This window comes from Fulmarus glacialis, unplaced genomic scaffold, assembly GCF_000690835.1.
Source record: "Fulmarus glacialis isolate BGI_N327 unplaced genomic scaffold, ASM69083v1 scaffold6456, whole genome shotgun sequence".
NCBI lineage: Eukaryota > Metazoa > Chordata > Aves > Procellariiformes > Procellariidae > Fulmarus > Fulmarus glacialis.
Window position 1 is genome coordinate 8,196 of NW_009218639.1, and position 24,537 is coordinate 32,732.

The 24,537-nt window shown below is 40.0% G+C and overlaps 1 protein-coding gene across 1 annotated transcript; it reads right to left on the minus strand.

The window, feature by feature from the left end:
- Nucleotides 1-5,660: 5,660 nt before the first annotated feature.
- On the minus strand, nucleotides 5,661-24,143 carry TIMM23 (translocase of inner mitochondrial membrane 23 homolog (yeast)). Its single transcript, XM_009580088.1, has 6 exons — nucleotides 24,091-24,143; nucleotides 20,840-20,933; nucleotides 20,529-20,613; nucleotides 18,113-18,171; nucleotides 15,384-15,494; nucleotides 5,661-6,320 (listed from the first exon to the last, which is right to left on the minus strand). Exons 1-6 carry the CDS (start codon nucleotides 24,139-24,141, stop codon nucleotides 6,205-6,207), a joined length of 516 nt encoding a protein of 171 aa, XP_009578383.1. The 5' UTR covers nucleotides 24,142-24,143; the 3' UTR covers nucleotides 5,661-6,204.
- Nucleotides 24,144-24,537: the final 394 nt, after the last annotated feature.

Sequence of the window (24,537 nt, forward strand, 5' to 3'; positions counted from 1 at the left end):
CGCACATCACGCTGAGTGACTGCAGCCAGCTGAATTCTTGTGTTTGTGTTTAGCCATCTGCTTTTTCTTCTAAAATTATAACAAAAAGAAAGATTACTCATATAACAGAGTTACGGTGCAGAAGATGCCTTTTTGTTATGATTAATTCCGAAATGTAAACCCACTGAGCATAGGCAATCTGATATTATAGAGGTGTTAGTAAATTCGTATCTGTTATGGGACTACGTGAATCTTCTTTAATGGGTTGTCACTTGAAGTGTGTTGAAGCCAGTGCAAGTATAAAGCAAAATCTCCCTGGTGCTGTGACATGTCCACCTTTGGCAGTGACTTTAGAAGTGCTGCTGTTCCTTTCAGCTGCTACAACTTTGTCACAAGTCAGGTTCCAGGTTACTGGGATTGCCAGAAAACTTAGGCTGTATTTGGAAGCAATTTCTTTTATTGAGCAGTTGCAGTTGCTAACGTTAAAGGTTTCATTTGCATCTTGTATTAGTGCGTCTCCCGGCTGAGTATGTGTAGTCCAGACTTCGAAAAAGACATGAATTTATGGGACCTGACACGCGACAGGAGAATTGGTAACTTAGTTTTGAATGAAAACTTTTCTTGCAAATTTTTGAGCCACTCAGAGAACAGGGTAGGGTGTTAATTTTTATACATCAGTAGATCAGACCCTACCATGTCCCCAGCATTTAATAACTATATGAATTTCACTGAAAAAGCTGTAAGATGAAATGTGTAAGTTTCTGCTAGTTTTAGATAATTTGTAATGAACTTTCATTAATTAAACCACTGGAAAGCAGGCATCTTAGCCACATAATATTTAAAGGTAATATGTGGAGAATTTGGTGCCTTCTCATCAGATTGATGTCATGCTGTTTAATTGGGAAACACTAACTCAGCAAACTGCATGGCTCCCACTGATCCATTTTAAAGATATTTAAGTGGTGGATTTCCATGTTACTATGCATATGAAAGTGGGGTCGAGTAACTCTGATCCCTATAGCTGTGGGCGTAGAATGAGCAATACCGCTTCAGGTATTTAGCATTTTGAGCCCGTAGGAAGGAGTGTGGAGATGTTAGATGGAAACGTGGATCACGCCTGTCAGCTTGCATGAAAAACTGTGAAGTTACATAGTTTCTGGTGCAGCTTCTACTCACAGTAAGTTTCTAGTCTGAGAGGGGGACACTGCGCATCTGAAACCAGACCCCGGAAGGGCTGAACATCAGTGGACCACTTGAGGCTTTTGCACTTTTATTGTCGGGGCTTTCTGCTGGAAGCAGAAAGATGTGTTTGAAGTTCACTTTCCCCTTTGAACACGTCCTTGTTGCTGCATGGGAAGACTGCACTGTGACTAACTCCAATAATAGCCTAATTTGATTAGCAGTTGAACTTAATGAAGGTGATTGATGTGCAGCCCACCTCTTATAATTCCTTGTAGTCGTCATTGTGTGCTACTTTGTCAGTTCATTATGAGCCTTTAAAACTTGGGGGTATGTATTCCTTTACTTACTCAACTGACTTGTTATCACTAATTGATATTTATGTAAAACATTGATTAGTCTTTTCCATTAAAAAATAATTGCAACCAAAGGTGTGGTTTGGTGTCCTTTGCAAGACGGTTAACAAAAAATGCTGTGCCAGGTTGCCTAGTTAACTTCTGTGTGGATGCTGCTGCAGCTGTGCTTCCTTCCCCGTAGTGGGTCCTGTATTTCACCAGTCCCCGCAGCTGCGCAGAGCCCCGCTGTCAAAGCCAGGCACACCTAACGGGTAACTCCTGTCAATCGCTGCACTGAAACATAAGCCCCTGGACACACGGAGGGTATGTCTAAATCACCTGGCCTTTACTCAGCTGCTGTAAGAAACACAGATTTAGACAAAATGATGTTTGTTTCTTACCACTCTTGAACACATAAGGAGGATTTATGGATTTTAGTAGCCTTCAGTCCTCTTCTCCCATGGCTGTAGAACATCTCTGGTCTGGCTGCTCCCCTGGCTCTTCTGCTCTCCTGGTTTTTTCAACAGCAGACTCCCTGCATATTTTGTTCTTCTTTTGAGGATTTTCCATTCTTTCAAACTGGTAGAAGTGACTTAATCCAGGCTGCGTTGTAGCATTCAGAGAACATTCTCATGAGACAGCATGCAGCTGGGCCTGGCAGGCTTTCACCCACCATACCTTAAATTTCATGTGTGGGCGTGCGTGCAGTTTTTATAAATGGACTAGAGGTTCTTTGTTAGAAGCAGCCACGTGCAGAACATATATCCCGAGTATAGCTTTTAAGGACGGGGAGAAAAATACTTCAGGCCTTCCAAAGACAAGGAACATAGAGTAGCTGGAGCAGAGAATGCTAGTCTTCTGGATCTTCTCTGGATAACATTTGGAGACCTTTTTTTGAGCAATCTGAGCTCATTGGATTGCCCTGAGGAATGGGGTCCTCTCTGAAATGCTCAATTCTACTTCTCTCCCTCCCTGTGGAGCTGGAGCAGTTACCTCTCGCTTCTCCCTCAGCTGAGTTTCTGTAACAAATCAATCCTCCTAACTTGCTTCTGTGCAAAATAATGAAAAGTGCTTTGTGGTCATGTAATGTATGCGTTGGTGCAAGTATGGAGCTTTATGGCTAATTTCAGGCGTGAGACTTCGCAAGCCGAGAGCATGCCTGCTGAAGGCCTGTTACGTCCCTGTCCCCGAGAGCTGCTGCGGGCAGCAAGGGACAGTGCCCCAGACTTCAGCCAGTGGAGGAGAGGGGGACAGGCCAGAGCTTGACAGGCAGTTATTACGGCAGCAGTGCAGGCTGCGGTACGGACTAGGGGAGTCAAGAAAGCAAACTGCCATTTCCTCTATTAGACACACACGTGGAGTCTGTTAATAGTGTGAGTCAACCCTACTGCAGAGCCTTGTAAACACAGGAGCGGGAGGCGCGAGGGGCAGCAGAAGCGTCCGTCCTTCCCCACGAGTACCTCCCTGCAGCAGGGCTGCGTGCGGGCTCAAACCTGCTGTGGTGCAAGTCCGGCAGCGGCGCTCCCAGGACAGGGAGAGAGGGTGGCTGACAGCGGGGGAAGACACCCGAGCAGAACGCAAGACTGGTATTAATGATGCCGTGAATGTACCAAAAAAGGCTGTAGTACCCTTTTGTGTCCCTGCAGTGCCTGGCATTCAACAGTGCAGGCCAATACTCACAGAGTGCACAACGCTCCACTTCAAACATACCAATTTCCTAACTATCTAGAATTTATTAAGCACAGGGGTAACCTGCTATTAAAGCATAAAAAACGATTTTCCGCCCTCCTTTTTCAGTCCCATTTTAGGTCAGAGGAAACAAGCTATAAACACTGGATCATTTTTCTGCCCTAGAATACATTTCACTCCTGTTTTCAGAAGCAGCTTCTGCTGCATTGAGGAAGCTGGAGATTCCTAGTGATTTTTCAGCAAATTACCCCAACTGTAAGAGAAGTCACCTGCTGACAGGGAATGGTGAAATTGCCTTTCTCCGTTCCAAAGACTACACAAAAGCAGCTTTACAAGATTCAAAAAGCTTTCATTATACCTGTTGTCTCAGACTCCCTCACTTGCTGCCACAGCATGGAAAGCTATCTCAGATTTATCAGCAAAACTAGATGCCATGACTGGCACTGGATGAGGATAAAACACCTCTCTTCAAGATGGCCAAGGTCTCCCGTGCTCACATTTATGTAATACTGCACGGGAGGACTGCAAGTGGCTTGCCAAATCCTGTTTGCAACCTGATTTTACTTCCTTTTATTCCTTCTGAACTCATATACTTTTAGTCACAGCTTTAAGTAGAAACTTTATACTGATTGTTCGCCATTAAATTGTGAACACAGTAAGTCTTGACATAGAACATCATAAAGATGTTCTCTGTATTCCATACTTACAATTCACCTCCCTCGCTGCTGCCTCTGTGCTGGTTGTATTTCATAGCTCAAGCTATGGATCACTCCATGTACAGATATGAACCAAAGCTTTTAATAGCCCTAAAAACACAGCCATTTCAGAAAAATGCACTCAGCTCTGCCTGAGGCAAGCAATTCCAGGAAATCTGAGGTTACTGCAGACCAGATAACATGCTAAGTTGTCTCAAGAGTCAGCCTAGCCTCAAGGCAACTTTGAACCTACGAAAGCTTGTTCCTGTATTATCTCCAGTGCACCTGAAGGAGGAAAGACTTTAGGTCTTCACAGCTTTCCCGCTTCAATTAGGGGCAGAGAGCTCCTGGGTCATATTTCAGTCCTGAAAAAGTCTCTAGCAAAACTAAAAGACATGTTGCAAAGTTCCTGACACTTAAAAAGCAACCCTCCCCCCCCATCAGCCCCCAAACTGGCTATCAATCCTTCATCCAGCCTTGTCAAGTGTGTAGGAGTGTAAGTCCTATTAACAGTGACGGAAACACATGGGTGGCGGGGAGGAACTCACCAATGCCAATGGGGAGAGAAAAAGCAGCTCAGGAAGAAAGGGCACGCATTTTCCTGATGTCCCACCCAACAGCACTGCGCAGCTGGTGCCTATGTCACCTTTCTGCAGCCTGTGAGTAGGACAGTTTCTTTGGTGGCATGGCCCTCAAAAAATGCATGCTAGAAGGTCCAGCTCTGACACCACAACAGTAATACACAGCCCACTAAAAGACAGTGGAACATAGGGCTTAACAAGAAACAGCATTTACAAAGCGCATGAGAAAAGACCTGTTTCCTTTCCTTTATGCTACATCTAGTTAAGTGCTGGCATAAAGCATCTACTTTGACCTGGTATCCAAGCAAAGCTAATTGAGTTCAACTGTGAAGGCTCGTTAGCTAGAGCACTTGCTCTATAAAAAGCTAGTCTCAGAGGTCACCTCCTTCTAAAGAGGCTTCTCAACAAAGCTGAATTTTTTTCTCAGAGGAAGGTAAGAGCTACCACCTTCCCTCTACTGCTTTTTTGTGTTGTTTCTATTTTCTTTAGTGCAACTAGTTATCAAGAGCTGTTTCAGGAGGCAGAATTCAAGTAAAGTAAACTCTTGTTTTGCATCATGTTGTCCACTGAGAAGCAAGTTTCTTGTTTTTTCCCTTGCCCTGCCTTCATACTGTCTCAGACCTGTTTAATTGTTCACAGACTCTATTTAAAAACTGAAGGAATGAGCTGTTACACAGTAACTCTCTTTACTGAACTAATTCACAACTTACTGTTTAATTTACCTGCAAACAATGCTTGGTATGTGGTTTAACACTGGAGAAGGTGTAGGTTCATCGCATCTCTTCATTCTGCCAACAACCTACAAACATCACTTGAGGAGAAAAGCTTGTCACTAATTAAAAATCCTGTAATAGGCAATGAAAGGAGTATTTATACTGCTTGGTTTCTAGCTGTTGGCTAAACAAGTTCTGAGATCCAGGAGCACCCAAGTTTTCTGGCAGCTGTTCTGCAGCAGCAACTGTACCTCATCCAGAAACAACCAGTTCCTTATTTATTAGGGCAAGTAAGGGAGTGAAGTCAAGCCCTGGTATGCCTCACCATCACCTTGCATTAGGAGACAATCAGCCCCCTCACCTGCTAACTCCCCCAGGATTTTATCATGTTGGTCCTTCCACATGAAACTGTAAATAAGAGTCACCTGATGCAGCACATTTTTGTCTTATCAGTAGTAGGAACAGCAAAGCATAGAAACAGCATTGCATTAAGTACCACCCTTTTTATTAGTGATGACGTCCTTTCTTACAGCTTACCCTGCGCTGCCAGAATAACAAGCCTTGCCTTGTGCCAGTTGCTGCTGAAGGCTCCAGCTGCCCAGGCACTGCCGGGCCGGGTGATGCATGTTGAAAGACTGCAGTGAATAGTTCTATGGACACAGACTTTATTACGCAGCGCTATCGTTGTAGTACACGCAACCGAACAAACCTGGTAGCGCAGCAGGTACAGCTATGGGACTTCAGCATGCCTCGTAGCTCTGGCCCAGGGCTAGCTGGTGAGCGTGTCAGGGAGACTCTATCTCGGTGGCCACTCTGCTCACTTGCAGGTCCAACAAACATTGCTGCCTCTCCAGCGGCTGGCTAGCGGGAAGGAAAGGGCCAGTCCAGCTACATGGTGTCAAGAGGTTCCTCCCAGCACAGCTGGTTTCACACTAATTGTAAATAAAATAGCAAAGGGCACCAAACAGATCTCGCAACTGATTGGATTGGTGACTATGCAAGCGTGTCCTCCGTCCAGCGCTGGCTGCCCTGCTCAAAGGGACTGCCGGGCTATGGAGCCCTTCATGTGCTCCCAGTTGTTATAGAGAGCGTAGAGGCCAGTAAGCGTCAGACCTGCAATACCACCTCGTGCTATCCCACGCACTCCACCTGAAAAAGAAAAAGAGATTAAAACCCATTAAAGTTACATCCGAGGAAATGGCCAAGAAGCTGTTCAAATCCAGAGGCATCTTAATGAAACACATCTTAATTTCTTTTTTGAGTAACTTCCCAGACAGGGTACTTGTGCTAATTCCACCCTCCCCTCAAACCTGCTGCCAGGCTCAAGAAAGGTCATTCCTGATTCTGACACTAATTCTGCTGGTATGACTTCCTCTCAAACTATGTTAGCACTACTGCCTGAGTGAATCACTACACTTGAAGCAAAGCTGGCTTTTCCCAAGTCCTACTTCATCTATTCCATCTGTCCTCAACACAGGTGTTTACAGACAGATATGATCTCTTCCTTTCTTAAGAACTCCTCCATTTAGCATTTCAGATAAGGAATGGTAATCATGTTCACCAGTTATGTAAATAGGTTTGGGGGGCAGGAGAAAGAGCAGGAAGGAAATAAGTGAACACAGTAGCAGTTGATGTGGACACGACCTTGGGTGCCAGAGATTCATGAGGGCCATCATGCAGAACGTAGCATGGCTTTTGTATCTTTGGAATTTTAAAGCCTTTTGAAAAAAAATCAAAAAGTAGATGAAAGGGATCAACTGGCAAGAATTTACTAGGGTATACATTGAACAACTTTCTTTATTCTTACTATTATTAATCTTCAAAATTATCATCTTGCAATGGCAAAAATTGAGTCACACAGATGATTAAAATTTTTTTTTTTTTTTTTTATTTTTACTGGTCACTCAAGACTTGACACTTCTGCAAGTTGTGAAGGTAAAAATACAGGGCAAGTTTGGCTAATACCAGTAGCCAGCACACCTGGTTGGAGCTAGGAGTCAGATGGCATCACAACTCCATTCCACTCATATGAGGGTTGTGGTGTACCGGTGCAGAAGTAGACTTTTACTAAACAGCAGAATGTTTCTATTCCTCAGTAGTAGAAAGTGCCTTGGTAAAGCTCCCAGAGAGCACTATAAAGGCACAGGAACACCCGAGAGTATGACCCTCAACACTAGGAAAACTTCACTGAGTTTGATTCTGGAATGTTTATCAATCCCAGCTGAAGCAAGTTAGATAATGTGTACAGTATATAGAACAAGGCCAGTTTCTGCATACAACCAGATAAAGCCTGCCTGCTTTATTGGTAAAACTGACAGTGGAATTCAGGTTCCTCAAACTTGAAAAGAAATGCATCTCAGTGCTATTATCAGTGATTTTTTTTTTTTTTTTTTTTTTTCCATTATGGGTCATAAAGTTGTCTCACAGAATTGCTTTTAGGCTTGTAGTGGGGCAAGAAGCTGTTGGCATCAGCTAGACTGAGACTGCATTACCTGTGCTGCAAAATCAGATGGGTTTCATTGGAGCTGTTAAACTTATTCACATTGCCCAGGCACGTAATGAAACCAAGAAGCTGCAGAAGTGATAGCAGAAGTTGGACTTGGTACTAGAGTTCACGTCTAGCCATAGTTTCTAGAAATTTCATTGCCAGACCAGCTGTGACAATTCAAGGTTTTTTGGGATATAAGCCTAACTGAGTTCACTGTTGAGAACTCAACAGCTCTAAGGAAAGCCATATGCTTTCCTTATGATTATGCACCTACATGCCTAAACAGGATTTAGGAATGCAAATGTAGACTTCTATTTTTGATAATTCATCCTGAATTTGTTGCACAAAAAGCTTTTCATATGAAGGGGTTGCAGCTGGGTACACAGAACTAACCATGTGCAAGCAATCTGGCAATACGCCACAGGTGAAATTTAAAGGACACTTTGTGCAAAACAAATATTTGAGATAATCTGTAAAAATACTAACTCCTCATTACTTTTGGGAAAAAAGAATAAAACATTAGAGAGCTTGATTTTCTGCTGTTTATATTAGGAAGCAATTGCTCACAGAAAAAAAACCCAAAGAAGGCTCCTAACAGTTCTGGTATACAGGGAAATGCATGAAACATGGAACATTCTCATAGAACGCAACGCAGTACAGAGCTATGACTATTCCTGTAGACTCTTCCCTCAGCCCCCAGGTTCAATTCCTCTCCTTTCCCCTTAAAATCCTATTCTTCCTATGGAAGAAAGCTAGGTTTGAGGCTGATCAAGCCTGGTTCCAGGTTCTGGGAAGTTAGGATTGTACAAGAAAGGTATCTTCTTTAATTTGGATAGCTGAGGTACTTTCTAGCATCCATGCAGACCTGGACCTAGTGCTGCTAAGATGTATTGCTTCTAACACAAAAAAAGTTAGTATTTTTATGTGCTGACGTCAGCCAGGTGAGGATAGCAGCTCTGAATCCACTTATAAAATGTCAACCACTGGGCCTGAAGCAGTCTGTAGGTCTTGCAGATAACTTAGGGACTTTGCTGAAGAAGATGTTTCAGTGGAAGTCTGTTTCACGAACAGGAACTAAACTTGTGCAGTTGGTACAGGTGTATTACTGAGTGAGTTAGAAAAAAATCCAAGAAGAAAACATGTAAGATGTTTCTTACCAGGTTCCCTATGCTTCTGCTACAAAATTTTACCAGTAATTTGTTTTGTAGCAGTTGCACCTGGTTTCTGAACTCTCACAGTAATTACAAAAAAAGGAAAAGGTAAAAAACCTTTCCTTGCCCTAACTGGTTAGATTTGCATTTGAGTAGATACCTCCAGGTCTGTGGCAGACTTCAAACAGTAATGCACTGTAGAATGCAGCCCAGTTGCTGGGCAGGAAATGTTAAGCCCTCTGAGAAGATTACCTTGCTTAAAAAAAAAAAAAAAAAAAATTCTCCACTCCCATCCCAGCTGTGTTTGCATGATAGAACATGTTCCCACCCCTCCTTTGCAATCACTCTCTGCAAGCCTCTGATACCATGTCTGCCTTGACAAACCCTGCTAGAAACATGGTCATAAGCCTCTAATCTTGCATGTCTGAGTAAGATAACTTGAAGTTCCAGCTGACAGACATTTCTGAAAGCAGGTATTTTGAGATCAGGCAACTTGCACAATAGTTGAGAACTGCTATGGGCTTCCAAAGGTACATCTGATTCTCTCTATATGAGAATTTAGTTTTCTGGCTTTAGCTGCTGCACCCTTTCAGTATAGAGTATTGTCCCTCTTCTGCCCATTTAAAATAGGTTTCAAAGTACACTATGCAATGGCGCACAGCATTCTAATAGCGCAGCTTTGCATTTCTTCATGGCATGATCCACTCCTAACGCTGAATTTGACTTGTATAGTAGGTAAAACCATTATCTGTATTGCATAACATGAGGGCAAAATCTTCCATTTAGGACCTTACTGTCTCCATTTTCAGAATGTGTTGCTCCGCCATCCTAGGATAGTTCCTGGGATGTTTAAAGCAAGAACCATCCAACAGCAAACATTAGAAAACTGAACTTAACTGAAAACCCAGACCCACATATTTATGCCAAATAAAACAAGTGTAATAGTTAAGTTGCTGTTTGTTTTTTGTCTTCCCATCTCTCTCAGATATTCAGAATGTAAACAGTTTCTCTTCCTTTAGGGCTTCCAGGAACAAAAATATTTTTAAATGGTTTAAAGGCCTTGACTTTTCAAATGTACAAGGAAACCTCAGTTTTGCTCCAAATTCAAGCATAGTGGTAGCCAACCAGACCCTCTGAACCATCAGGCAGACATTTGTTTGAACATCTATGGGTGGTCCTATGTCAGTAGAAAATTTGAACAGTTTCCTCCTGCTGCTCCATGGGGGTAATTTTATGAAATCTTGCAAGTGTGGGCAAAGTCTGTGGGTACAGAAATTACTGAGGAAACTGATAAACTTCTTTTTGGAAACAAGATACATTGCAGAAAAGCATGTTCCACTTTCATACTGCTGCAGCTAAGACAGTATTGTGGTTAAAATACGGAAACAACAAAGCTTGAAACAGGGAAAATCTCCTGTAGCTACTGTGGTGTGCAGGCTAAATTAGAAAAACAGTAAGAATTTGCAATTTCATATACAAGTTTAGAAGTATTAAAGCTGTTGAAATTACTTTGCAAACATTATTAAAATTCCCTGTTTTCTCACTGAGTGAAAGCAGCAGCACCTGACTGACAGGAGACTACTTCGGCTACTGTAAATGGCACCAAGAACCCTGCAAATCCCTGCAGCACTGAGAACTTAGTTCACTGTTTTTGCTTAGCAGAGCCGGGCTCTCATTGGCCGTGCGTATTCTTAGACATCAGCCCTCAAGTAATAAAGAAAGCCTCAACAAGCTATTACCCGTAGTGCCTGCTTGTAGTTTGCCCTTATCTCTTTCTTATTTCAGACCCGAAACAAAATCCTTTCACTAAACACCATTTGATTAATAGTCCTATAGATCTGTTAGGTTAAAAGCAGGTTTTAACAGAGGTTCTTAATTTCTAAAATGCCTGACAGCTCTGAACTTCAAAGTTCAGAAGAAAATCCTTTACTTGCTTTTCTCCAAATGTGCAGAAAATTAAGATATCCAAGGGCCTTACCTGCAGCAATCTGCAAAAAACTCCTCCTTCCCCCTCCCCACCAAACAGAAACAAGAAAAAAACAGTGTCTGGCCCAAAGAAAACCATAGATTGAGCCCAAAGGGAAGAGGCTTTTATAGCTCAAGAAGTAGTTAGCTAACACAACTGCCCTGAACTCTTACCCACTGAATGTCACAAAACTGTTCTTCAACTCTGGCCAGACTTTACTGCTAGCAATAAAACATTTAGCCTTTCTTAATTAATTAATAATGTATTGACTTTTCAGGGTTGTGTTCTGAGGTCTTAAAATGACAACTACTCCCTTCAGCTATTGCTAGCATGCAGTTCCCTTCTTTTCAGATGCACACCATTTTATGCTAAATTATGTAACGTCTCTTGTGCAAAAGGCATGAGATGCTCTATCTAATATCGGGTTCCTACTGCACAGAAGTACAATTAAACAAAATAATTTAGTTTGTCCAAAGCATTACTTTATTTTTGTTCCTGTTTTCCCTAACCTCAAAAGGGGAAAAAAAAATTATCTAAGAAAAAGAACATCTACCACCTGTGTAACCCTCAGATAAGAGGTAAAGGTTATTTAACTTTTTTGCTTACTAAAGTCTCTGTCAGGAAGAGACACTAGGTCAGACCAAAGTCCCACCTAGCTCAGTATCTTTTTCCCGAGTGATCAATCCTGCATGCTTGAGGAGGATTGTAAGATCCTCAGCCAGCTGTACCTTTGTGACATGGTGACTGGAACCACGTGCATTTTCATGGTGGGAGGGAGCAATAGTGACATAGTACACACCGACAATCATCTTTTTCATTTTTTGCTACTTTCAGAGACTAATACAATTATGAGAAAACAAACTAAAGAGGCTTGATTTAGAAAAGGGGTTTAAAAACGCCTGCAAGAGGGCTAAATATTTGTTTAAGATATGTTAGTATTTGTGCTTAGTAACATTTATCAGAAAAAACTTGGCATAACAGATCTTAATTTCTGCCTTTGCTTGAAGTTGACGAATAAAGAATAGTATCTTATTAGATGGAAAAGCCGTCCTCCTGGACCTAGGATTTGCTAAAAGGACTCCATTTTAGCAAAACTCAAACAGGACTGACTAAGTTGCAACAACATTTCTACTACATACGCCACTGGCAAAGGAACACAAAGGGTTTTCTTTCATCTGTCACCCAACTTCTACCCACAACATTCAGTTTAAGTTGTGAGCTCAAAATGCAGCTTCCATGAAGTTGCAAGCCTAGTGTAACAAGTTAATACTGTACTCACACTGCTACATTTGGGCTAAAATCTAGTAAGTGATCTTAGTATTAAATTTCATTTCAAACAAATGTGAAAACTAGAGATCACTTTGGTCAAAGGATCAACTAGTGTGCTATTTCAAAGTTCCTCAAATTAGTTTTACTTTTAAAATTAATTCAACATCTGTTAACCTAAGCCATACAGTATGCCGAGAGGATTCCAGCTAACACTTGGTTTATAATGTCAAGTTAACAGTATCTGACTCACTCCAAGGAGGACCATCAGAAGTCCTGGGGACTTAACTGCTTTAGTCACTTGCAATGGGGAACTTTCAGTGACTAACGCCACTTCCAGTGAACAGAGGAGAGCTGAGCTTCCACAGTCCTCACTTGCAGACTTTTTAATCTTCTCACACACAAGCTGTGTTAAGTAGCCTTGCACAAAACTGCTCACAGTCTAATGGCTTTAGAACATGGGTATTTTCGAAAGCCTTTTTTGTTTGACTGCTGGCATTTTGGTAATGCTTAACACCTCTACAAGGACAAATTGTGAAAACTGGGACCAGTTTGGGGCAACAAATCTTGCCTTCAAAAAGTCTTCCCGCTATTTTTTTCCTGTCCACTCATCCCCCTCAGCAAAGGCTTAATCATTTGTTTCAGAAATTCAATCTAGGCTTTGTAGTGTACCCAAGAGTATTTTTAAGCACAGCAGGGTTGCTGATGTGACTCCTCCATCAGTGCTCTGTTTAAACATGAACCAGAAAGTCATAATAAAAAACCTGCCATACTTTACAATTTCTTCTTAAATATGTTCCTGATCTCTTTACAAAACAGGAATGATGGAAGTGGGAACACTGAGCGTTTGAACAGCACTGCCTCCAACTCTGTATCCACCCTTTGTGGATTACAGAACAGCCTTGATTTGAAATGGTGGGTTTGTGGGAGTTTCCAGCCGACACTAAAATATGTGGATTTATTACAGAAATGTCCCTGATGGCTTTCAGATTTTCCTTTTTTAATGCCAACACAATGTGGCATTCTGTGTAACACAGGAAATGATTACAACCTTGATATATGTCACAGATGTGAATGGATCATTTGCACATGGTTTAAATATTCAAGACTTTTTTAGGTAAATATGTATTGATGCTGGGTAAAGGCATAACTTAGAGGGAAGCTTTACCATACAGAATTAGGAAGGGCATTCTGGCATAAGGTGACAGGAGAGGAAGCATGGGAGAAGCAGCAAGAGGACGGAGCATGAAAGAAAAAAAAGGAAAATAAGACTGGAATTAAATTCTTCAAACAGATGTATCATCCTTTTCACTTCCAGAACTAATCCTTGACCTCTAAGGTTTACTGTGCCACTCAAATTTCCTGTATATGGTGAAAAATTTATTTCTTCAGAGTTTCTGTGCACTACAGTTCATATGCACAACACATACCTGAAATACAATACTGTAATGAATAGACTTATTCACTACATTCACCTTTATCAGTGCTACTGATAAAGTAGCACTGCTCAGTAGATCTTACATTACAAAACAAAAGTCCCACTGTGCTCTGGTAAGAAAATTTTTTGTAGCGTCAGATGACTGTGCATGTGACTGGAGTAGTTATCCATGGCTGCCCTGTGCCAAAAAAAGAGATTACATATAATGCCAGCTCTATACTTCTGAAAGGTAAGGGGGAAGCTTCTGCTGGAGTGTAGGATGGCAGTTCTCCTTCTTAATCGTAACTTCCTACAGAAAATGTTAGACTTCTGTACGGCTACCCTATCCAGCTGTTGTTAGCAATCTGGCATATCACTCAAGAGATCCCAAATAAGTATTCCTAATAAGAGCTATATGCTCTTGCAAGGTTAAGTGCACAAGCTAGTATTTATGAAGGCTGCTCAAGCCAATTATTTCTGGTTTCAATTAGTCTGGGCCAACAGAAAAATACGACTTCTCAAACTGTTTTGCTCCACATAGAAAGCTGGCCTTCAGGAACACTTTTAAGATGCTAAGGCTCAGTTATGCAAAAGTACATAGGTTAATTCTGGAATTATCTCCTCAGTAAAATACAGGTGAATCATACAGCTAAACCTTTACCGAGGTACTTAAACTTTTTTTCCTGTGGTAATGTCAATCTGCAGTACCCAGTAGTCCTTTAAAAAAGATGATCCCTCCAATTGTTGAGCTTGGAATATGTGTTAACAGGCATTTTGCTGATGAAGCTCAGACCCTCTCTTCTGCAAACAATTCAGTATGCATCAGCAAACTAACCTTAAATCCATGGTGTTCTCAAATAACATTGTTTGTTGGTTTTGACCACTATGCAAAGACTAGAGTCCTACCACAAGACAACAGTTTCACAAACAGCTAAGTAATAACTTTATAAATATATTAGTTTCTTTCTGCATACTTTAATGATGTGAATTTGTAAAACTGGTTTACCAAAATCTTTTGTCTTAAGCGGAAAAAAAAGGAGAACCATGTTAAATTTGAATTCCTGATTTTTCACTTTCTTGAGAGTGATTTTTTTTTTTTTTTTTTAAATTAACCCTTATTTGGAAAGTAATTTTGCCTTACACTCTATTTAGGATTGTACTGGATGAATACCACTGTTTCATTTATGCTTAAGAAAAGGTAATCTTATTTTAATACTTCTAGTTATTGTTGCTTAACCTCAGAAGTAGACAGCATCAATTTCTCCTTTTTGGCATTAAAAAAAATTATTTCAATTAGCTGAAAAAAGACACTTACTGCATTGCACAGATAACTGAGACCTATTAGTTCAATATCCCCTAACCCACACGTTGTTTTTCACACAGCTAAGACTACTTGAGGAAAACTTGCATTTTAAAAAAAAAAAAAATTCCAGCTGAATTAAATTGGATTCTTTCCAACTTGCACAGGACTAACAATAATCATGAGAGCCAAATTATGTCTGTTACACACTGAATAAACACTCAAATGTTTACTCAGATTTCTAGTTAGATTGTATAAAGTACATACCCAGCTGATTCTTAACCATGTTTTTCAGGTATAGCAGGAATAAAACCAATAGTTTCTCAAGTCCATGAGTGGATGTAGGCAAATGGGAACTACCTTCCAAAGTGAAAGGGGGTGGGTGGGGGGAAGGAATACACAGGACACAGCTTGACTGCATCAAGATGAAAATTATTACAAGTGATTCATGTGATAGTACCTGGAGCTACAAAAAAACCCTACATCCTAGTTCTATGTTACTAGTGTACCATTTTTATACCGCCAATATTCAGAGCGGGATAGTATTTAGTGAAAGTAATGAGAATCCTAATAACTAGGATAAAGCACAAGAAGAGGAAAACTAGAAACATTTTGCTACTCTACCAGTGCTTTTGTATAGCATTCCTGTCAAGGTTCCAGCAGCTATGGTGTTCAGGTCATCTTCTGCACCTCGTGTTTTTTCAATGATGACTCCGAACGCACTGTAAAGTAGAGCTGGGAAAGAAAAACGTATTAAAAAATTCAAGTTAAAACTCCCATTCTCTGAGACACAAGGCTTAGAATCCAGGCTCGGTGTAACTATTTAGACTACGCTTCTGCACCACAGAATTTCTGTTTATTTAAAGGGGGGGAATCCTCTGCCAAATCCTGTCTTTGGTGTTTCTTTCCAGACCTATTTCTAGTTCAGAGGTAATTTTTCTTTCTCTAGCTATAGTTGGTTATAAAGTAGCATTCTTCATGACGTCTAGTGCTGCCTCAAGATGTGATAAATATGTGATATAAAGCACTGACTGAAGTTTAAGCCCATTTTGCTAGTTCAAATTTGTTTTAAAAAACTTTTGAGGGTTTAACTTTGTACTGGCAGGCTTTATACCGTGGATGGCATGAAACTAAACCCAACAACACTTTCTAGGTAGCAGACAAAATTGCTGCCCATGTGTGACCGAGATGAAATGCAAGTTAAGTGCAGCATTCGGATCATGTTGTCAAGGGCTGGAGTACAATGGGCTACATTTCCCTTATAAATGACTATTAGATTGCTTGGGATTTGACATTTAGAGCCAAGTCACCTCTGCCTGCATATGAAAACTTCGTCCCTGAAGGGTCTTCTGCTTTGGGAGAACTTAGGGGACTGTCCCGGAAAGGATTAGAAAGAGAAATGCATGGGCTGTTAGTGTGGATGCATATATAACCTATGCATTTTGATGAAGGGAGAAGGCACCCCCATCCTCACCCCTCATGATATAATCATATTTCATGCTGACAATTAACAGTAGAGTATGTCATCATTTTAAAGTGATAAAGACACCATGCCACTTGAATTCATCCCTTGTTCTCCAAGAACTTGAAATCTTTACTTCTGCTAAAAAGCATGTAAATCCTTCTTAAGCGACCTTATTAATGTTGATGAGTTGAACAGTAGCATCTTTCTCCATTCAGCATAGGCATTGGTATTTTACCTTGTCTTAGTAGCATGTGGTATTAACAATGAGGGGAAGGAAGAGCTGAATTCAACAACATTTTTTTAAAAGTTTAACACAGATGTTGCTACCTCTGTTCAGGAACAGAATGACAAAAATTGTCAGTAGTGACAAAAGGAATCTTTGAGGTACAGAAATGCTGCACAACTGAAATAATATGCAAAAATACTTCAGCTCCTTGAAAGGAACTTCTCTCTGGTAGCTAGAACAAGGGAGAGCTATACCAAATCCCAAAATATCAAGTTCTGCTTAACTCCGTGACTTGGGAGGCTGTATTTTATAAGAAAAATAACAATTTGTTACTGGAATGCACAAACATTTTCTTGAGTAATCTTCCTTCAAACACAGCTGAAAAAAAACTATTAATGTGTCACTTAACCTGGAACCTTGAACTGCAGTGTGCCTGCATCTCGGTTTTCAGACATGTTTTGATTAGATTTGGAATAGAAAATAAGAAAAGGAAAAAACCACACCCAACCCCCCCGCAAAACCCCGTCATAAAACTCACTAGGCAATATGCATCTCCTATGAAAAGTGCCATTCTCATTGTAGTTCAGAATCCCATCTCTAACCACGGCCTCTATATGATGCCTCAAAAGCTGATGTCTGACTTAAATGGCAAGCTAATCTACTCTTTAGAAATAAGACTGAAACAAAATGTAATAAATGCAACTTAGCCTATGCTTTGATGCATTTTTCAAAATTCAAATATATGTAGACTGGGTTATAACATGACGTAATCTCTGTTTTAAATATTGCTAATTTCTCTTCTATTACCACTTTGTGGGGCAATCAGTTCCATCATTAATCTTCTTCAAAATAATTTCATCAGTTTTGGATTTCTCCTTTCAAAGTAACTGAGCACCCTTTGCTCTTTTAAGACTGGGGAGAAAGAAGCCAAAGAGCTTGTATTCTCTAGAGCATTAGTTATTCCACTGACTTTTATGAAATCATCTGAATTTTTTTTTTTGAGGTAACTGATTTTATTTCCCACCACCCTTCCCCCCCCAACCTCAGTTCACAGAAGTTTCTTTCTCACACATCTGGCTTTTGATCATTTTCTTTCCTCTTTTTTCTAACATGTATTAGTTATAAGCAACGTTTAGTTTTAAAGTGGGTGGTATCACATGTGATTTTTCTAGCTAAGCTACCACCATAAAAGGATAAATCTTTGTAGTCACTATCACATCTTCTACAGATAAACATTTTGTTGACTCTCTAACTGGAAACAGACACCAGGCAGTTGCTCACATGACCACTGAGTCTCTTCTTAGGTTACTAAAGTTATTTCAGAAGTATTCAATTATAAATTGTGAATTAACTGGAACTTATTAACAAATAAGCATTACCTATAATTTTCAGTTATTCCTGTTATTCCATAGCTAGAGTTCTTGTTTGTAATATATGAAAAATTTTGGGTTTTAATTACAGGCTTTTGGCTACTTATGCTTCAAATCCTATTTTAGCCTTTAATTTTCTTTTCAGTGTCTACTGAAATGCCCTCATGTCCCAAAGAAAAAAAACCTACAGTTTTTCCTGATGGATTTCAGAATGAAAATTTAGAGAATACACTTTCTCATCTAACAGTTACATCTTTAAACTGTTCTTCTTACAAATAACGAGTTTACTTACCCAGAGATCCCAGAGTGTTAGCCCATAACGCTCCTTGCCTTGTCACCATATTTAGAATTCTATAAAGGAGTTAAAAAGGTATTAAAACCTTTAGCTCTCTGTGTTTACATTGAGGCAGTGTTTATGACAGTAGATGTAATATGTTTATACTATATATTTGATTAATAAAACTGGAATAATGAACCAAAAGCCCTTCAAAACAAAAGAGTAAGGAAAAGCACGCAGCTTGGTAATACATAGTTTTCTACCATGCATACTACAAATAGTAATGCAGGCAATACTGAAGGCAAATATTTAGTCCTGTCAAGTCTTAAGAAAATCTTTCTCTCTTTTCATGTCAAACTTGCACTTCACCAATAATCCAATCTCTTCGCTTCAAATGACTTTCCAACCCTAGTTGGTAAATGTTGCTGACACAGTGACTACACGTAGCTACCGAGAATGACTGATACACTTACGTTGTCTTAACTGAGTAAAAAAGCTCCAAGAAAGCTAGAGTGCTCTTCTAGAAGGTGCAAGCAATACAGGGTGATGCTTGAACAAATGGAGTGGGTATGAAAAGCAAGTCTGAACCAAAGCAAGTCAGGAAGAAAACAGGCAATCTTCTGCACTTCCATTTGTCAAACTTAGCACCCAACAAAAGGTAAAGTACTCTGAGTATTTCTGTATGTATGCTTCCAGACTAGCTCTAAAGAGGGAAAGCAAATCTTTAGCGCACTCTCAGGGAAGCACAATGCCACTTCTTTTTGGCATCAGCTGTCTCCAGAACGGTGACAACAGCAGCCAGAAGAGATGACTGATCTTTATCTCCCAGCAGTGTAACACTATCACAGGCACAGTACTGCTCTGGACAGCTGACTACCACTGGAACTTAGTTTATCATTGAAAGCAATGAAAGTGTCACATGTTATGTTCCTTCTGATTTGAGTTCATTTTCCGTTACTTTTCCTTTTTTATAATTTTCATTAGGAGACCCAGGCCATTACCGAATATGGTTAGGTAACGAACTAAACAATAATGGAAAACTTCACTTTGAAACAAGAGAAAAAAAAAATCAAGAGGCTAGGGTATTGATAATCTCGCCCTAATGACAACCCCCACCCCCATTTTGTTAACATTACATTAATTCTGAATTGATGAGAAAATTCGTAATTTTAATAACCATGACATACTGGGAGATATTTGACAGGGGATTACCAGCAAAATTCAAAATAATAATTAAAAAAAAAAAATCTGTATAAGTTAAGGATAAATTTGAAGGAAATCCAGCTAGGCAAGTCTCTTCCCTGCATCTGATTAGGAAAACACGGAACTTAATACACTGTTTCAAGATGATGACCTTCAACAGGCCTTTTCCCTTGAAGGGCAAGGACTAAGAGCAGCATGTACACTGACTGCCACCTGCTGGGCTCGACCCATCAAAGTTTGCTTAACAACATGTTTTTGTCTGACTCTGCTCATTCCAAATACAGAAAATACAATTCTGTTTGTCTAGAACATTATGGAAGAGTCATAATTATAGTGAGGAATACTTTGGTTTTCTCTTTAATACTAGAGATGGTAAAGAAGGGGATGAAGAATATAGAAACAATATTTTAAAAGAAGCAGAGCCAGTATAAACTGTACTGGGAAATGTTAAATTCCTCCTCTAAAATTTCCTTTTCCCAAAGTATTCTGGGAAAGTGAAAATGGTTTCTTCCAGTTATTTCACTCCTCTACTTTCCTATGTCTCCTTCACAGGCACTTAAGTTTTCTTGTAGTTATGTCTAAACTACCAATAATTCTAGAAGGAGAAGCATACTGCAGGAAAAAAAGGTGTTCCTATCTTTACTGTGTTCTTTGAAACAATCATGTAAGGTGAAAACATGGGAATGCCATGGGTGTTAATGAACGCTGTAATCCGGAACAACTTCCACCACGCAACACTTGCTCAGCAGCACGCACCTATGTCATACCTAATGCAAATCCAAGCAGGTCAAGCTTCTGCATTTTAATCTCTTCCTGGTTTTGGAAAGTTTGGGAAAGAAGAGAGAACTTGCTCTCAGATAAGTCACAGCAAAAAATAGCTCAAACCAAATTGTGCTGCTTCTGGGAATACTTCAACATATAAAAACACTGTTTTGACTTTGAAGTAGATTTCTAGTAAACATCAAAGTAGTAATTTATTCTCAAATATTTACGGTAAGTTAGAGGACATACCAATTGTCACTAAATGAAAAGCAAAGAGCTTGAACTGAACATCATTATAACTAAAAATATTTCATAACTTGATGAAGACAAACACTGACTCTTACTTGTCCCCACTAAAAACACAAAAATAGATTTATTTTTGCAGTATATTCAGATCTAACTTTGTACAAGCTGGAAGAAACAACTCTGTCACTAAGGTGTATTTTTTTTGAGATTAAACACTTACTGTACATTTCTAGGTTTTGACCATGCCATATTCTGCGTCTCCTTCAAGCCAAGTCGCAAACCATTCAGCGCACCAAATGCTGCCCCTAGTTAGCATAATATCAATTATTACTTTTTAAGAAGAAGAAAGAGGAACAAAAAGAACAATACTAGAAGCAAATACTGAGAACAGACTTCAGTGTATAGACTGAAGTCAAATAGCTGTTTAGGTAAGACCAGATTGCCGAACAAGACGTTTACAGTCTCGTCAATTACTGTAGTACAGAGGTGTTGCCTGGACAGCTGGGAAAAGTGAAAAACACAACCACCTACCTGTCATGCAACATCCTCCAATGGTAAAAAAGGCCAGCTCAAATCTGCCTCGAGTTTTGTTGGCTCCTGTGGGCAAGATAAACTCATCTGTATCCTGGGGGAAAACAAAACAAAACACACACACCCCTTTGTATTTTCCAAGTGTACCTGCTTCAAAATGTAGGCCATATTAAAATTTTTTTCTTTAATCCATATAACGAACTAAAGAAAAAACAGATACAACCAGTGTTTCTGGAAAACTGTTGTCTACACTAGCACAGAGATGGAATATACTATGTGTATACTTTAATAAGAATGAAAAAAGACTTTAAAAAGATAAACTGACTGGGAGCTTTTTTTCTTCCTAGCTGTCCTAAGTTTTTATAAATTACATCAGGCAGCCAAGGAACTCATATTGTGTGGGTTGTTGGTTGGTTTGTTTCTTTTTTTTAAAAAAAATCACTATTTGCTTAATTATTTATTATATCTTGCAGCAGGCAATACAAGACTCACTGACCTCTAAAAACCTTCTTGTTTGATTATGCAGCACTGTTTCCTCACTGAGCAACCTATACTGATGCAGTAATGCATTAAGGTTTCCCATTTCTGACACTAAAGAAAAACTGCCTTTGTACCGAAAGAAGTATTTCCTTGCACTGAAATAAGTGATGTATTTTGAAGACATGAAAAAAGCAAGGAATACATTCAAAACTAGTGATGATCAGGCATGAAATATGTGAAGTTGATAGTTTTTTTACTTGTGCATCTTTCTCCCACAGGGACAGGCCTGTTTTCTCCTAAATCAGATTGGTCTAAAAGGCTAGAGAAATGGGCCAATAACTAGTATATCTGTAGAGATAAGGTAGGCCAAAGCACTTTTTCAGTATGACACATTGACAAGATACACACAAGTTGATAAGGTGCTAAAGCAATAAGACCTCTTTATGCTTCTGTGCTTTCCAGTGATAGTATTATTCACCCCGCATTTAACTGATATATGACTGAAACAACTGCAGGCTCAAGTGATTGTATGCTAAGGGGTTTTCTTAGTCCATACTTGGGACTAAACGTGGATAGCAATACAAAAAAAATACAGCTTCTAAAACTGTTAATACTTTGTCAATAAACTGGTTTCTATCTTCCCTGTAACTAGATATTTGGAGAAATTCAGTGTGTACACTAGTTAGGAGTTTCTTACAGTTTTCACTATTGTCCAAAAAGGCAAGATGAAGCAACTGCTATCTGTATATAACCTCTATGTTGCTACAGAGACAACAACCCAGGAAGCCCATCCTCTAGGTTTGTGACAAAGCCTGGCATGCTATTTTATAATGGATACCTGCTGAAGGTAACAAAAGCATTGCACATTTGCCTGCATTAATGGCCTAACAAAGAAAGTGGGTCTTAAAGTCAGGAGTACCGCTGTAGCATTTGTTATATGGGAAGGCCAGGATCAAAATGTATGATTCTCAACAATAAGGGTGACCTTCTCTTCGCATTCTGAAAGCAAATGGATGGTCTTTAAGTACAGGAGACCCTCACCCCTCCACGCACACCTTCACAGATAAACCAATTTTAAAGGCTAATAATTTAAGTTCTTGTATTTTAAAATATTAGCTACGTCTTTTCCTTTGAATTCTTAGAATCACAGAATGGTTAAGGTTGCAAGGGACCTGCAAGACTGTTTAGTGCAACCCCCTTGCTCAAAGCAGGGTCAGCTAGTGCTGGTTGCTCAGGGCCATACCCAGGTTTTGCACATCTCCAAGGATGGAGACCCACAGCTTCTCTGGGCAACTTGTTCAAGTAAAAAAAAAATTTTCTTGCATTTAAATAGAATTCCCTTTTATTTCAATGTTCTTGCTAGTGCTAAACATCAAGAGCAGTGAAGTGTTACAACACGAACTGTAGCCTCTAGTGTTATGTCATAAGTATTTTTAGAACTGTTTTATAAGTTACTCATGACACTAATGCCAATTCCTTTCTTTTAAAGCAAGCTTTTTTTTTTTAAAAAAAATCTATTAGTATACACGTGCTTTGTTACAAAAACTCTGTTATACCATTTTTAACACCAACATGTTCCCAGATATACTGTACTAACTAAACAAGACAAGTTTAGAGGGTATTTTCGGAGGAGGTCTAAATAATCGCTTAGCATTTTTTCGGCCACTCAACAATGGCAGGCAAGATAATCATGCTAGTGAATCCACTTCAAACAAAGGCATATCCCCTGTTTTCTACCATTATGGGAATGTTACGTTGTAATCTTGACTACAACAGCTTCTAGTGAAAGAGAAATACAAAAAACAGCCCCCAGAATGGCATTCAGAGCTTACAAAAGCAGCAGTGACCCGGTGTACCATGAAACAAAAGGCACACAGATTAGCAGACACTATACAACTGTTGACCTTCAGTGCTACTTCTGCTAAATTTAATGTTCTCAGATAATATAAGCCATATATATAAATATATAGAAAAATATTAACTAAATTTAATTCAGTAAGGATGTCTGTCTTAATGATTTTCTTAAACTTTTTCGGCTATAGTTAATGTTGCTGAGAAAGGAAAACATTATAGGATTTTAAATTATTTTATTTTCCTTATGGTGGCCTACAGGCCACCATGTTAGGTTAACTAACGCCATGTTATGTTAACTAATATTAAGCTCTGTAAGTACAATAGCTACATTATTCCGTGGAATAAAACGGAAAGCTCTACCTCATGATGGTCTCCCTTCAGCTGGGAAATGACGTAAGGAAAGTGGTGTGAAATTTGCCACTGCTGTGATGACAGCTCATATGGTGACAAAGCCTGTATCAGATCTGGGGTTTGGCTGAACACCTCTGTAAACTGATCAAACTCATCACAGTACAGAAAGTTAATCCATCAAAGAGTGGAGAGTTTCTGGCTGCTCTTACTGGTTGAAGGGGCTCAGTGGAGGGTGTGACAAATGCCAGAACTTGTGCAAGGGTGCGTTGGGGCCATATGCCTCAAAGTAGGGAGGGAGACCTCCTCTTTTCAATAGTGGCAGACTTATATTGACACAAAAGCCTTACTTATCCTCTATATTAAAACTGGTTTTCTTCTCCTAGATGCTATGGCACTGCAAGCCTTTATTAGGAACAACACTGAAAAAAATCTTTTCTTTCAACTGTGCGCCAGTTCAAGACTTCAGTACACCCTGCACAGCACTGCAGGATTTTTGAGGTCTTCACATATGAACATAGAAACAATGGAATCGAGTTCAACACAATAAAAACAAGCTGCCTTCTCACCTGTACTAAATACCTGGGGTCCAAGTTTAAATACGGGGACAAAGGACTCATTCCAGTTACTGAAAGGAAAAAAACAGAATACTTTAACACCAATTTCCCCAGTATCAATTTCACATCCAGCAAGTTAAAAGGGGGCAGACCTCGTTCGTGGAAGCAGTGAAAATTCCGCCGTTACGTTGCACAACTGATTAAAACACGGCACCGACCGACAACCCCGCTTTCGGGAAGCGCTGCAGGGGCAGCACGGAAGGGCTGGACACGAAAAAAAAAACCAGTGCCCGTCGCAACACGCCGCCATGGCCGAGGGACTGGCTGTAGCGGAACCTCTCCCCGCTCCGAACCCCCCGGCAGAGCCCCAGCCCGCTGGCGGCCCTTCGCCCAGGCCGCGCCATGTTGATTTCCGAGAGCCACCGCCGGGCCCTGCCCCGCTGACGGGAAGCGGATACC

Bases quoted from the DNA above. Each gene is read 5' to 3' on its own strand.
- TIMM23 (XM_009580088.1), bottom strand. From the start codon at position 24,141: ATGAGTCCTTTGTCCCCGTATTTAAACTTGGACCCCAGGTATTTAGTA. The intron at 20,934-24,090 runs GTGAGAAGGCAG...GTTTTCCCCCAG, and splicing joins ACCCCAGGTATTTAGTACAG to GATACAGATGAGTTTATCTT. The intron at 20,614-20,839 runs GTAGGTGGTTGT...TATGCTAACTAG, and splicing joins TGGAGGATGTTGCATGACAG to GGGCAGCATTTGGTGCGCTG.